The sequence below is a fragment of the Penicillium verrucosum genome, assembly GCF_028828655.1.
Source record: "Penicillium verrucosum strain IBT 35672 chromosome Unknown utg000003l_segment0_segment0, whole genome shotgun sequence".
NCBI lineage: Eukaryota > Fungi > Ascomycota > Eurotiomycetes > Eurotiales > Aspergillaceae > Penicillium > Penicillium verrucosum.
This window is the reverse complement of record NW_026643212.1, coordinates 1,330,949-1,342,556: the sequence shown is the minus strand read 5'-3', so window position 1 is coordinate 1,342,556 and position 11,608 is coordinate 1,330,949. Positions and strand designations below refer to the sequence as shown.

At 46.5% G+C, this 11,608-nt stretch overlaps 7 protein-coding genes across 7 annotated transcripts; 1 reads left to right on the top strand and 6 right to left on the bottom strand.

Annotated features, from left to right (window-relative positions):
- Positions 1-286: 286 nt before the first annotated feature.
- Positions 287-849, bottom strand: N7516_008201 (uncharacterized protein; the record flags this gene model as incomplete). Its single annotated transcript, XM_057220920.1, has 2 exons — positions 287-496; positions 577-849. The coding sequence occupies 2 exons, from the start codon at positions 847-849 to the stop codon at positions 287-289; spliced, it is 483 nt and encodes a 160-aa protein (XP_057071192.1).
- Positions 850-870: 21 nt separating this feature from the next.
- On the bottom strand, positions 871-1,443 carry N7516_008200 (uncharacterized protein; the record flags this gene model as incomplete). Its single annotated transcript, XM_057220919.1, has 2 exons — positions 871-1,054; positions 1,172-1,443. The coding sequence occupies 2 exons, from the start codon at positions 1,441-1,443 to the stop codon at positions 871-873; spliced, it is 456 nt and encodes a 151-aa protein (XP_057071191.1).
- A 1,125-nt stretch (positions 1,444-2,568) lies between these two features.
- N7516_008199 (peptide alpha-N-acetyltransferase complex A subunit ARD1) lies at positions 2,569-3,450 on the bottom strand (the record flags this gene model as incomplete). Its single annotated transcript, XM_057220918.1, has 2 exons — positions 2,569-2,945; positions 3,084-3,450. The coding sequence occupies 2 exons, from the start codon at positions 3,448-3,450 to the stop codon at positions 2,569-2,571; spliced, it is 744 nt and encodes a 247-aa protein (XP_057071190.1).
- A 462-nt stretch (positions 3,451-3,912) lies between these two features.
- N7516_008198 (uncharacterized protein) lies at positions 3,913-5,404 on the bottom strand (the record flags this gene model as incomplete). Its single annotated transcript, XM_057220917.1, has 3 exons — positions 3,913-4,133; positions 4,196-4,795; positions 4,870-5,404. 3 exons carry the CDS (start codon positions 5,402-5,404, stop codon positions 3,913-3,915), a joined length of 1,356 nt encoding a protein of 451 aa, XP_057071189.1.
- Positions 5,405-6,217: 813 nt separating this feature from the next.
- Positions 6,218-7,440, top strand: N7516_008197 (SUR7/PalI family protein; the record flags this gene model as incomplete). Its single annotated transcript, XM_057220916.1, has 2 exons — positions 6,218-6,638; positions 6,722-7,440. 2 exons carry the CDS (start codon positions 6,218-6,220, stop codon positions 7,438-7,440), a joined length of 1,140 nt encoding a protein of 379 aa, XP_057071188.1.
- A 1,234-nt stretch (positions 7,441-8,674) lies between these two features.
- On the bottom strand, positions 8,675-9,790 carry N7516_008196 (uncharacterized protein; the record flags this gene model as incomplete). Its single annotated transcript, XM_057220915.1, has 3 exons — positions 8,675-8,986; positions 9,166-9,501; positions 9,593-9,790. The coding sequence occupies 3 exons, from the start codon at positions 9,788-9,790 to the stop codon at positions 8,675-8,677; spliced, it is 846 nt and encodes a 281-aa protein (XP_057071187.1).
- Positions 9,791-10,352: 562 nt separating this feature from the next.
- Positions 10,353-11,302, bottom strand: N7516_008195 (RTA1 domain-containing protein; the record flags this gene model as incomplete). Its single annotated transcript, XM_057220914.1, has 2 exons — positions 10,353-11,035; positions 11,134-11,302. The coding sequence occupies 2 exons, from the start codon at positions 11,300-11,302 to the stop codon at positions 10,353-10,355; spliced, it is 852 nt and encodes a 283-aa protein (XP_057071186.1).
- Between the last annotated feature and the right edge of the window lie 306 nt (positions 11,303-11,608).

The window sequence follows — 11,608 nt, the reverse complement described above, 5'->3', positions numbered from 1 at the left end:
TGGAGAATAATTCTCAAATCCAATTTACTCGGCCATGTCATGGTATATTATGATGCCTTGATGTCTAGCCTTGGCATGGCTACCATGACACTTCCAATACAAAGTAGCCTGATTCTGCTGGCGCTTACAACTGTCAAAAATGAAGCTTTTCATATGCTTACAAATAGAGATATCTCGACAGACTTCTTCCTCATCGCTACTCTCTTCCTCTTGTTACACAGTATGAAGGATTGGGAAGATAAGAAAGTTGATTCCCCTAACTAACGGCAGCTAGTTGCCGAGATAACTATGAATGATAAAGTGCAACACCTCTATCAAACCCCATGTACAAAGCACCAGTGACCAGACGACTCTGTTGAATTGGTCTGGACTGATATCTTCTCTGACTGAATAGGAGACATGGTCGCAGACTCGCAGCAGTACGGAACATATGCACAAGTAAACCTAGCACCTCCTGATAATTACCAAGACGAGCAGGAATTATATGCTCCGTCCACTAGTTATTCAAGTTAGAACATGTATGATATGATGGTAAAATTTACTCACCTATGAATCATTGTTTATTTTTAAAAAGACCCACCACTGGCCGTCAGACACGACACCGTATACGGTTGAATCCAATTTCTGGAGGTCCTTCCGACGTCTATGCACGTAACCCATATAGCCAAGCGTTTGTGAGACTCCGGTTGATGGACCTGCGCCACCCTTGGTTTCGACTACAACAATACTAACTGCGACGTCTTCCTCGTCGCCATACCATAAGCTATAGTCTGGGCGCCCAACTAGGTCGTACTTGAGACCCTTATGTGTGACCGGCCCATACCGCGGTCCGCTATAAACCTTCAGCATTCAAGTGCAAATCATTCATGTTCAAGTCCGTAGAAATGCTGGCAGGTTGCGAGGTGACATAGTGATGGGCGAACACAAGTAGGTTGTCAAATGTTCTGGAGCTGCCTCGATCATATGGTGGATTTTGCGGACAACCCACACGATGCATGAAACCTCTAACTCTGTTGCCCAATGTTTCTCCGCCGGTGTCAGAAGCGAGTCAATGCTTCATTTGGCTCGCTTTTCCCAAATGCGTTTCTTGTCATGTCTAACCACTGGGATGGGTCAAGTCAGTCATAGTCATGTGTTACATTAGCTTGAATATTCCTCAAGGGATACGTACCATAGATCGGGGACAGCTTTGTTACGGAACTCAAGGTTGCTCAGTGAATGATTCAACTTGAGCATAACTTGGACATCGCCGAGATTCAAAGAAGAAATTGCAATTGTCGGTAGCTCGGGCTGGTCTGCTTGAATTGTTGACGTGAGACTTGCAATTGACGTCTTTAGCTGGGAGAGGGAGGGCTTGTGTGCTTGATCTTGTAAGTCAAGGATCGCGTTCATCATTCTTTGTCTGGTCGTTGCCCTCTTCTTGACGACTTTATAGGACGGCATCTTAGTACCATAGGCCACAAAAATAGGGATCTGATGGTTGGGTCAAAGGTAGGAGCGAGGGAAAGAAGGAAGAGCCGAGTTATGAACACTTGTACGGGCGACTAAGTATGCCACTAGCACATAACTCTGTCATTACCTAGGTAGTTATTCCCTACTAAATTGAATCTGAAGTGAATCTGAATTGAATTTAAAGAGAATTAGTAGATCTCTTAGCCGCTGGTTTAAGGGTAGGTGAATCTTTATAGGGTAGACTGACAGAGTTATGTGCCAGTAGCATACTTAGTCGCCCGTACACTTGAGACTTGAGTTTAAGAAAAAAAAGAGAGATGTGAGATGTGAAGTTGTGTTGCAGAGCCCAGATATTAGAAATTGGTAAAATAAAATAAAAGGAGGAATGCTTGGAGTGAAGAATATATCACTTAGTCCTGGCCCCTGGAGATATATCAATTTCGATAAACGCCCATATAGGCGCCAGCTGCCAAAACCCTTACAATGTAAATCATTCTACGACGGACAAATGCCTGAAGTTAATGCCGTTAACCCAAAAATGAGGTTTTTGATCCCCATACAAACGACGACATCTCCATGTTTTTGGATGGTTTGTAAGTCCTAAAAAATGAAGTTTTTTATCCTATACAGATGACCAATAGTTTTTTTAAATAAGATTAAACTACCCCTTAATAATTTTAGGGTCTTTATATTTCGTACGCTTATAGTTATATCGTTTCGAGAATCGGGAGGAAAGGAGAAGATACCGTTTTATATAGTTAGTTATAATACCTTTTTTTTAATATCTACTATTTCTCGTACCATAGAGGGCCGAGGGGCCGCTCTACGTAGTCTATAGAAAGAATCTATTTTAAAAGAGACTCCTCTTTAATCTCTATTAATTTATATAAGTTAGCGCGTATAGTACTTCGTTCGGTATAGCCGTTGAGGCGGTCGCGTACGTAAAGTTGAACGTAGGATATTTATTTAATATACGCGTAGCGTAGTAAGAGAAATAGAGCTAATATCTCTATTTTTAAAGGCCTAGATAACTAGCTAATAAAGAGATCTCTATACATACAAAGAGCACTCATCCCCATTTGCATCTATATTCACATTCACATCCATATCTCCCTCTTAAGCCTTGGACTCGTTCTTCTCAACCAAATCACCAACTCCAAGTCCCCTCCCAACCTTAACGCGAATCATCTTTTCAGCATCCTTCTTCCCAAGCTCGCCAACCTCTTCACCCTCATCCTCATTCCCTTCCTCATCCCCATTCTTCTCCTTATTATTGTCCGCATCCTTCTTCTCAATAGCCTTCCAATCAAGCCACATATTCTGAAGATTCAACCGCATAGCATACGCATCCTCGCCATCAGCGTAGTATCCACTCTCAACCTTCTCAACCTCAAAGCCAAGCGTATCGCGGTACAGACGCAGCGCAGCAATGTTCGACATGCGCACGTGGAGGGAGACGAAATGCGCGCGGTGGGATTCAGCCATTGCGCGTTCTGTAGAATCATAGAAATTAGCATCGATATCGTAAATGGTAATTGTCTGCGAAAGCAAATGCGAAAGCAAACTCAAATCCAAATCCAAATCCAAATCCAAATCCGAAAAAAAAAAAAAAAAAAAGAACAATCACTCACGACTCATCCGCATAAGCCTATCAGCAATCCCCAGCCGTCTATGCGTGCGCATAACACTCAAACTGGTAATATGACCATGCTGATTCCCATCCGTGGGCTCCTCCTCCATCTTCGCGAGAACATATCCAACGACCTTGGGATACTCTCCTGAGACATCGCCTGCGATTCCGGCGCCTGTGGAGCTGGCCTTGTATGCTGTGCGCGGACGCACGACGGCCACGAAGCTTAGCTGCGGCCAGGTCAGGGCGTGGTACAGGTAGTATTTTAGGAAGTAGTTCTCGGGGAGGTTTGTTATGTTGCAGGTTTGGATTGACGGGAGGAGGTCGATGTACGAGGGGTAGCTGCTTAGAGGGACGATGTCGACCATTTTGGCGGTTGCGTAGCTGGAGTTTCGGGTTGGAGGTTTTGATTGAGGTGAGGGGGGTGGTTTTGGTTTGAGGGTGGAGTTAGTTTGCGGTGCGGTGGGGAGGTCATGTGATGTCGTGGAGATGGGAGGGAGGAGAGGAGGTTGTGATGGGATGTGGATACTGGGGTTGGTAGTTATGTTTGGGTTTGTTGGTTTGAGAAGGTGTTGAGATGTTCTTTGGAAGTTTTTTTTTATTTTCATTTTTTGAGTTCGAGGTTGAGCTCTAGTGAACGACATGTCTACTGACTCTGCTGTTATGTATAGATCAAATAACTACAACATTGTGCATATGTACATACTATATCAAAATCATATCCAGTACTATGTAATATCTATGGCCAGAAAAAAAGAACCAAAAAAAAAAACCTAGCGCCGACGACCGATCTGGTCATGCACCCAAAATAATCATAGATATCGTGGAAATTAAAACGCAGACATCACCATCTGCACTCCCACTGCCACCAGAAGCAGCGTCGACATACCAGCGACAGACCCCTCGCGCAAGGCGCCAGAGGTCTTGCCACAGCATTTACGGTCATAAGTGACATTGTTCATCTGAGCAGCGACCTCGAAAACCGAGCCGTTGAAATCACCATAGTTATAGTAATCGACTAGAAGCATGTTGGGAGGACGGCCCCAGGTTGCTGTTACGAGTTAGCCAAGCAATAAATAAAAAAAAAGCCATAAAATCGATCTCCAAACTTACCGGTACAGTTCTCAGCCATTTCGCCCAGACTACCACTGCCGTTGACGGCATTGGTTTCGTCAAGCTGAGCGGTATTGGGGATCAACAGGCTCAGAGAACCGAGATTCAACTGCAGGTTCAGATTATGGTTGGCCATATACATGCGGTTCTTCGCGTCTGCTACAGACAGACCGGGTGGGCGTTGCTGGGTGCATGGGAAGGTGGGATCGGTGGGTGAGAAGGGCGTCTCCCACACCTGGGAGAACTGATCCATCAGCCATGGGTACGCGGTCTGGTTGGCCTGGTAGTCCATGAAGAAGACTGCGCGCTTCTGCCTGAGAATCATCTCGGAGAGCGTGGGCCAGTCATTCAGCGCCATTGGCACCTTTTTGGGGGTGTAAATTAGGTCCTTCAGACCGGAGTTGTAGATCGGGGTGGTGAAGTTCTCGGGAGAGACATAATCGAAGTTGCCGATGATGAAGGTAACCACGTCGTAGGGGTTCTCCCGCATCCAAGTGTTGACATCGGTTAGGTATTCTTCGAGGGTGCCGACGCCGAGCAATTGGCAGTTTGTGTGGCATAGGTGCATTGTGCCATTCTCGTAGTGGGTCTGGAATTGTACTAGTTCACAGGTAAGTTAATAAGTGTGTTCATTTTTAAAGTAGTTGATATACGGTGACTCCGAATGCACTTACGCGTGCGAATTCCATCATTCAATTGTGTCGTCACATCCAGCACCTGGTTAGCGGCGATGTTGTTCTTGCGCACGAACGGGCTGTTGTGCGCTGCGACCATGGTAATGTTGGAGTACTTTCTAGTACAGAACTCGGGGTAGTTGTTGCAAGGACGAGTATTGACGACAGGGGTATTCGTAGCTGTGCCAGTCCTGGTCGCAGTCGCGTTCATACTATTGTTCCCAATCACTGTTGTCCCTCCGCCACCCACCAGCAAAGTCAAGGAGTCGGAAGTCGTGGTGACCGCCGTCTGGTTGGAGGCGGTCTTTGTGCCATTGTACTGAGTAGTCGATATAATGGTCGACTCATCGCCACCACTCAGTGTGATTGTTGTACTGAATTCTTGGTAGGTACCTGAGGGAATGGGCACGGGAGTAGTGACTGACACAACTGTGGTTCCATCGGTGGTCATCCCCGACTCTGTAGAGGATTCGGTAGTCGAATCCTGGGCTACAGCAACGGCAAGGAAGCCAAGAATAATAGTAGACCACCTCATCCTTGTGTGATATGGGGGGGATAACTATCGTTTCACCCAAAATAGGAGGCGAAGATGAGATGTCGGGACCCCGGGAAATACTTCAACTTACCTAATCGTATGGCATGTGGAGATCATTATATCAATGACGTTCACTTAGTTCACCACCAATCGAATAAAAGTGATGGGCCAATAGTTGGGAAGTGGGAAGTGGGAAGTGGAAGAGGTGGAAAGTGGGTAGAGATCTCCGGCCTCTGGGCTCAAATGCCGATTGCTGCCTATTACATTGATGGTCTTACAACATATAGCCAAGACACTATTAATACTATTAATACTATTAACACTATTAATACAAAAGATGAGGATATATTATGATATATTATGATATCTAATCGACTCATTGGTCATGACATTCCCCTTTCCTTACATTTTAATCTGTTCTAACTATGTTGTATGTCCTCCTACTCCTATCAGCCTAACTGATCGTCAACGTAGGCCAGGAGCCACGCCACTAGTGTTCAGCCACTGACGATCGCATAAGAAACGCGACGATCTGCTGAAATTTCTTAAATTCTGGATTTCTATGGACCCCAATAGACCCCAATATATTAAAATCGATGGGTAAGCTCAGCCAACTCCAACGCTAAAAAAAAAGGAGCTCCAAAGGTAATCGGGGAGTTCCATGACCTCTATGATCTAACGTCATTGTCGGCCTTGGGAACCCTAATTGCTCTCTCTCTCTCTCTCTCTCTCTCTTCTCTTCTCTTCTCTTTTCCTTTTCGGTGGGAACTTGGACTTTCTCTTTCCCACCCCCTTTTTCATATTGTTTTGATCATGAATGGGATGGACAATGGCAAGCGAAAGCTTCCCTTTTTCAAGTCCACTAGCCCAATCCACCGTCAACAAAAATCCACCGTCCACTGGCATCGTATATTACGGTCGCTATTATATTTGATTGCTTGGATCTTTTTGGTACTGGTAGTCATTGGCAACACTTCTAATAGACCAGTCCTGCGAAATACCTACTTCCTCTATCTTGATCTTTCCAATATTATCCCCGTCTCTATTCCAAATGCCGTCCTAATCAACTCCATCGCCCAAACCATTGGCTTGCACGATTTCTACCAGGTCGGCCTATGGAACTTCTGCGAAGGATATTATGGACAGGGAATCACCTACTGCTCCAAGCCGGAGACTCTTTATGCCTTCAACCCAGTTGAGATCATTCTAAACGAGCTATTGGCCGGTGCTACAGGTACGTTACACAGATATCCCCCGCATGCAAGGACCATCCACCCCTGGAATGCGAATATTAACTAACACCTCCCACCCCCCCAGTCGCTCTCCCAGCCGATATCGAAAGCCCATTGAAACTAGCCCGCACCGCCTCCCATTGGATGTTCGGAATCCTCCTCACCGCAGCAGTCCTCAACTTCATCCTGATCTTCGTCGCCCCGCTCGCCGTGTCCTCGCGACACCCACGGAATATCAAAGCTTGGGCAGCAGGTTACAGCGATGACCACCCGCCCGCGGGGAATCCACCCCACCGTCGACGCACCTTTGTCTGGCTGCGCGCCCTGCCCATGTTGATTCTGACATTTTTCACCGCACTGGTGACTGTTGTCGGGTCGGCCGTCGCGACAGTCATGTTCGTGATCTTCGCCAATGTCTTCTCAAACGCCGACCCGGGCATCAATATCAAGGCCCATGTCGGCACCCAGATGCTGGTGTTTATGTGGATCGCTTCGGCGTTCAGTTTGATCGCTTTCATTCTTCAGATCGGTTCTTGCTGCGCGGCTTGCTGTCGTGGTCGTAAGGCCCGTAAACAGCTCAAGTCGGAGGGTGTTAACTGGCACGAGAAGGGCCCCGTTGCACCCGTTGCCACTGATCGCGCTGTCTCGTCTTGCAGAGATGGTGATGCTGGCCATGTCGGGGAGCGTCGTCTCAGCTCTAGTAACCAGGCGCAGGCGTTCGAGAATGGACGTGCGCAGAAGTCGGGTGATGGACAACATTACTCTTCGATCCCTTCGACTGAACCCCATGCGATCTCGAACTGATCTCGATCGGGATCATTCTCCATTTTGGTATTTCCTTCGGATACATGTTCCTTTCTACAATTCTTTTTTGGATTCGTGGGGGTTTGTCTCAATCTCCAACCCTGTGTGCTATATAGCGTTCCCATTTCTGGACATTTACCCCCATTTTATCTACCATTATTTACTTAGGTATGATTTCACGATTTGACTGTAAAGAGATACAGGCTCGGCATTTCTTGTTCCATACATTTCATATAATATACATCTCACGGAATTTGTTCTGAATCTTGATAATTTTCTGCTCATAGGATCTTTCCTTTTTCGTTCCCCGCGTTGGATACGCCACAGAGCTGTCGTAAGCTCAATATCATAATTGCCACAATTCTCAATCTCAATAAGTACGGAGTAGCCCAGTGTCTGTAGAAAAGCTATCGTGTTCCACTACAATTTCCTCTCACATCAGGTCAACCTTATCCGAGTCGTACATCACCTACTTCGTATCACTCCACATGCCTTGACAATCAGGGATCCACCCGGTAATGCCGACCCTACGCCTTACAATCCCGAGAGGGCGATCTAGATTGTCTCGAGGCATTCCCTAGTTAGTTCTATGTGTTAATCTTATATAACCTTTTCGTAGCACTGCCCCGTTGGGCTGCCACGCGTTATAACCTCACGATTAGTATTTGAATGCTTCTGCCTAAATAATCTCTCCCTAAGTCATGGATCGGGCCGTCAATCTACCCGGAGTCTGCCGGTTATTTAAACCGTTATAGTATTACTATGTTGTATGTAAATGATACTCAGTCTAGTTGGATATGTCTAGTATCTAGGTATATTTACTAGGGACCATGGAAAACTATTTTTAATTATGAAGTAGATCAAGTAATCTACGTGGCATGACGCAAGGCCCCCGTTGTATGACCAACTAACTCCTCATGCCTGTTTTACCTATTTTATACTATACTTCCCCGGGTCTAAGCGTGGAACCCGATCTATATGGGACCATCTACGAGTCGAGGCATTGAGAAAACAAAGCGCTACAGGCGCAATATATATATAGAAGTACTCACTGTCATTAAGCTAGCCATATACCATAGCTTCGAATTAAACCAAAAGGTCAAAATGCAAAAACCGTCAAAAAGAGTAACCAACGTAACAAACGTAACCAACAAATCCCTCCCCAAAGAGAAGTTAAAACAAACTGCTTGAACAACCTACCAATACCTTATTACAACAGCAGTAATCCCGTTGTTCACCACGCAGCATGACCACCGTCTATACGGAGGTCACTACCAGTCATGAAACTACTAGCATTAGAAAGCAAGAAGACAGCCGCACCACGGTATTCCCTCGGACGGGATAGACGGCCTAGCATATTCTCCTTACCAAATTGCTCGCGACGCTCAGGAAACTCGACGAACAAGATCTCCAACATCGAAGTAAGGATGTAGCCCGGGGAGAGGGTATTGACGCGAATATTGTACTGGCCCCATTCAGCAGCGAGGTTGCGAGCTAGCTGGATGACGGCTGCTTTGCTTGCGTTGTAGACGGGACAGATTAGACCCTGATTAGAACTCTTAGCTTGGATGAAGATATCATAGGAGTGTTGAGAATCAAGCGCCGAGGCGAGTCCAAGGGTACGAATGATGTTGTTATAGGGAAGAGCACACGACAACATGAAACCTCGATAAGAAAACCAGGCAAGAAAGCCAGACAAGGAAAATAATAAAAGAAAATAAATACCCTGTTAACAATAGTACCGCTCATACTAGCGACGATGGCGATACTACCCCCATTCCCGAAACGAATCATCTGTCTCGCGACAGCCTGGGCAGTCATGAACACACCGGTGACATTAACCTCGAGCAAGGCATTAGCATCTTTAGCAGAGTATTCCAAAGCGGGCGTCTCCTGCTGAATCGCAGCGGCCGCGATTAGACCATCGATACGACGCTCGTGATTGGCGATATCCTCGACGACAGTATTGAGCACGTCTGTGTCACGCACGTCGACACAACGGTACTGCAGCTCGGTGCGCCATGTCTTGACATGCTGCTGGACTTGGATGAACTCCGGTGCCTTTTTTCCCATAGGAATGGGGGTTATGAGTTATCGGGGGTTATTCCTTTCTTGGTGATGGGGATTTGTATCACAATGGTGTGACACGTACCGGCTCTTTCAGATAGTCTAGAGCGTACACTTTCGCCCCCGCTTCTAACAGAGCCTCTGCTAAGGCAAGGCCTAGACCTCGACCGGCCCCCGAGACTAGGATTACCTTGTCTGTTAGGCTGAAGTCGGGAATTAGGGTGTTTTGGTCCAAATGAAAGGGGTGAGCTGGGACATCTTGGATATCGATTTCGGATGGCATTGGAATATTTGATATTGGGTAGAGTGATGTTTATAATTACCTACAAATTGTAGGTTGTAGGTAGATGTAGGGGATAAAAAGAAGAAGAAAGTAGGAACGCGGGGTTGATAAAGTAAACTGCCCTGGTGGTTCCATGGGTGGAGAGCACCTTTTTAAAGGAATTTCCTTGATTTTCCTTGGATCTTCCAAGACGGTGACGGTATGTCGCGTGAACAGCAGAAACTGAATTTATTGGAGATGGTTACTTAGGGAATACATAGGAAAGTGAAAAGTCTCTTGCACAAAGTATGGCATTTTTTTTACCGACTTCGTATAGACCTAAGAAATACATCAGGTCGCATAAAGGGCTGACTGTTCTTTGCAATGTTAAATTACAAAAAGAGCAGATCAAATTCCCATTAACAGAAGGGTATTCTCAAATATGTCAATAGCAGCGCCGTCAAGCATGGAAATATCAGCAGGTGAGTGATATCCAAAGCGACGGAATAGCAGCGCCGTCAAGCATGGGAATATCAGCAGGTGAGTGATATCCAAAGCGACGGGATTGTCCGTGAGTCAACTCTCACTCGAGGGGCCCTTGCTCAGCCAGAGGGTATTCCGAACGCATGCCGACACCAGGGGCCGTCGTCTTGGGGAAATACCAGAAGATGGAGAGAACCATGATGATAAACATCAGTCCGATATCCAACACATAAGCTGGCCATTCGTGCAACGAGAGATAGGCGCCCGTACCAGTCGCATATTCCACCAACCGGTAGATGTTGCGGACAGTGATCAGCAAACTGCAGATGTAGAGATTCCACAGTCTGATATTCACATTCACGTTCACGCCCTGACGAATGACATTCCCTCCATGACGGGAACTGAACCGGATGTGAAAAAGAACGGCAACCAAGGCGAAGATGCCAAAGAAGAGCACCTGCAGTGCCAGACCAGCGAGAATGACCGCTTTGGCCAAGTCGAACTTGGACTTGGAGTCGGCACGGAGCAGGATAACGACGCCGGCTGCTTGAACGAAGAAGCAAAAGATGTCATCCGTGACGAAAATAGGAGTCAGCCACTTGATGCGGATGAAGGATAACTCCGGGTATCCTGATTTGAGGATGAGACGACCGAGGAACATGTAGATCACGGCGGCGTATAGGATGGGGGCGAGGAGGATCAGGACGGTTTGGATTTCGTATGGCAATTCCTTCTCGAGGTGCTTGCTGGAGGCAACTCGCGCGACCAGGCCAACGACCTCGACTGTAAGATAGTAGGGAAGATTAGTTTAGAAGGCTATTTCGTTTTGTGGTGGATCGCGCTTTGTTGTGGGTGAGGAACGCGGAGGTCTCAAGTCATACACGCTGCTGCAACAAGGATCACAATTCCAAACCATTGTCGCGTCCGAATTATTCTCCATAAATGGACCAGGCCGACGGCAAGGAACAGGACGGCAACGGCAATGGCTGCAGGAATGGAGGGCTTGTAGAATTTGTAGAAGGGGTTCGAAGGGTCGTATGTCGAAGACATGGTGATCGAAAGTGATTCAGAGTGATTGGATTGTGTTATTGAAGGCACAGAATTGGATGGCAACGACAATGGCTGCAGGAATGGAGGGTTTGTTGTATGTGTGTAAGTGTTCGAAGAGTCGAAGAGTTGTGATTCGAAGTGAGTAGATGGGTGTGTTAGATGGAAAGAATTAAGCGATCACTTCCTGGGTCACCAATCCCTCTTAAAAGACACGCAGGTGCCTGATTTTATCAATTGAGAAAAACAAAAGTGTGTTCTCCTTTTGGTAATTAGGTAGCTCTCTTAGCAAAGCTTTATCTGAGAGAA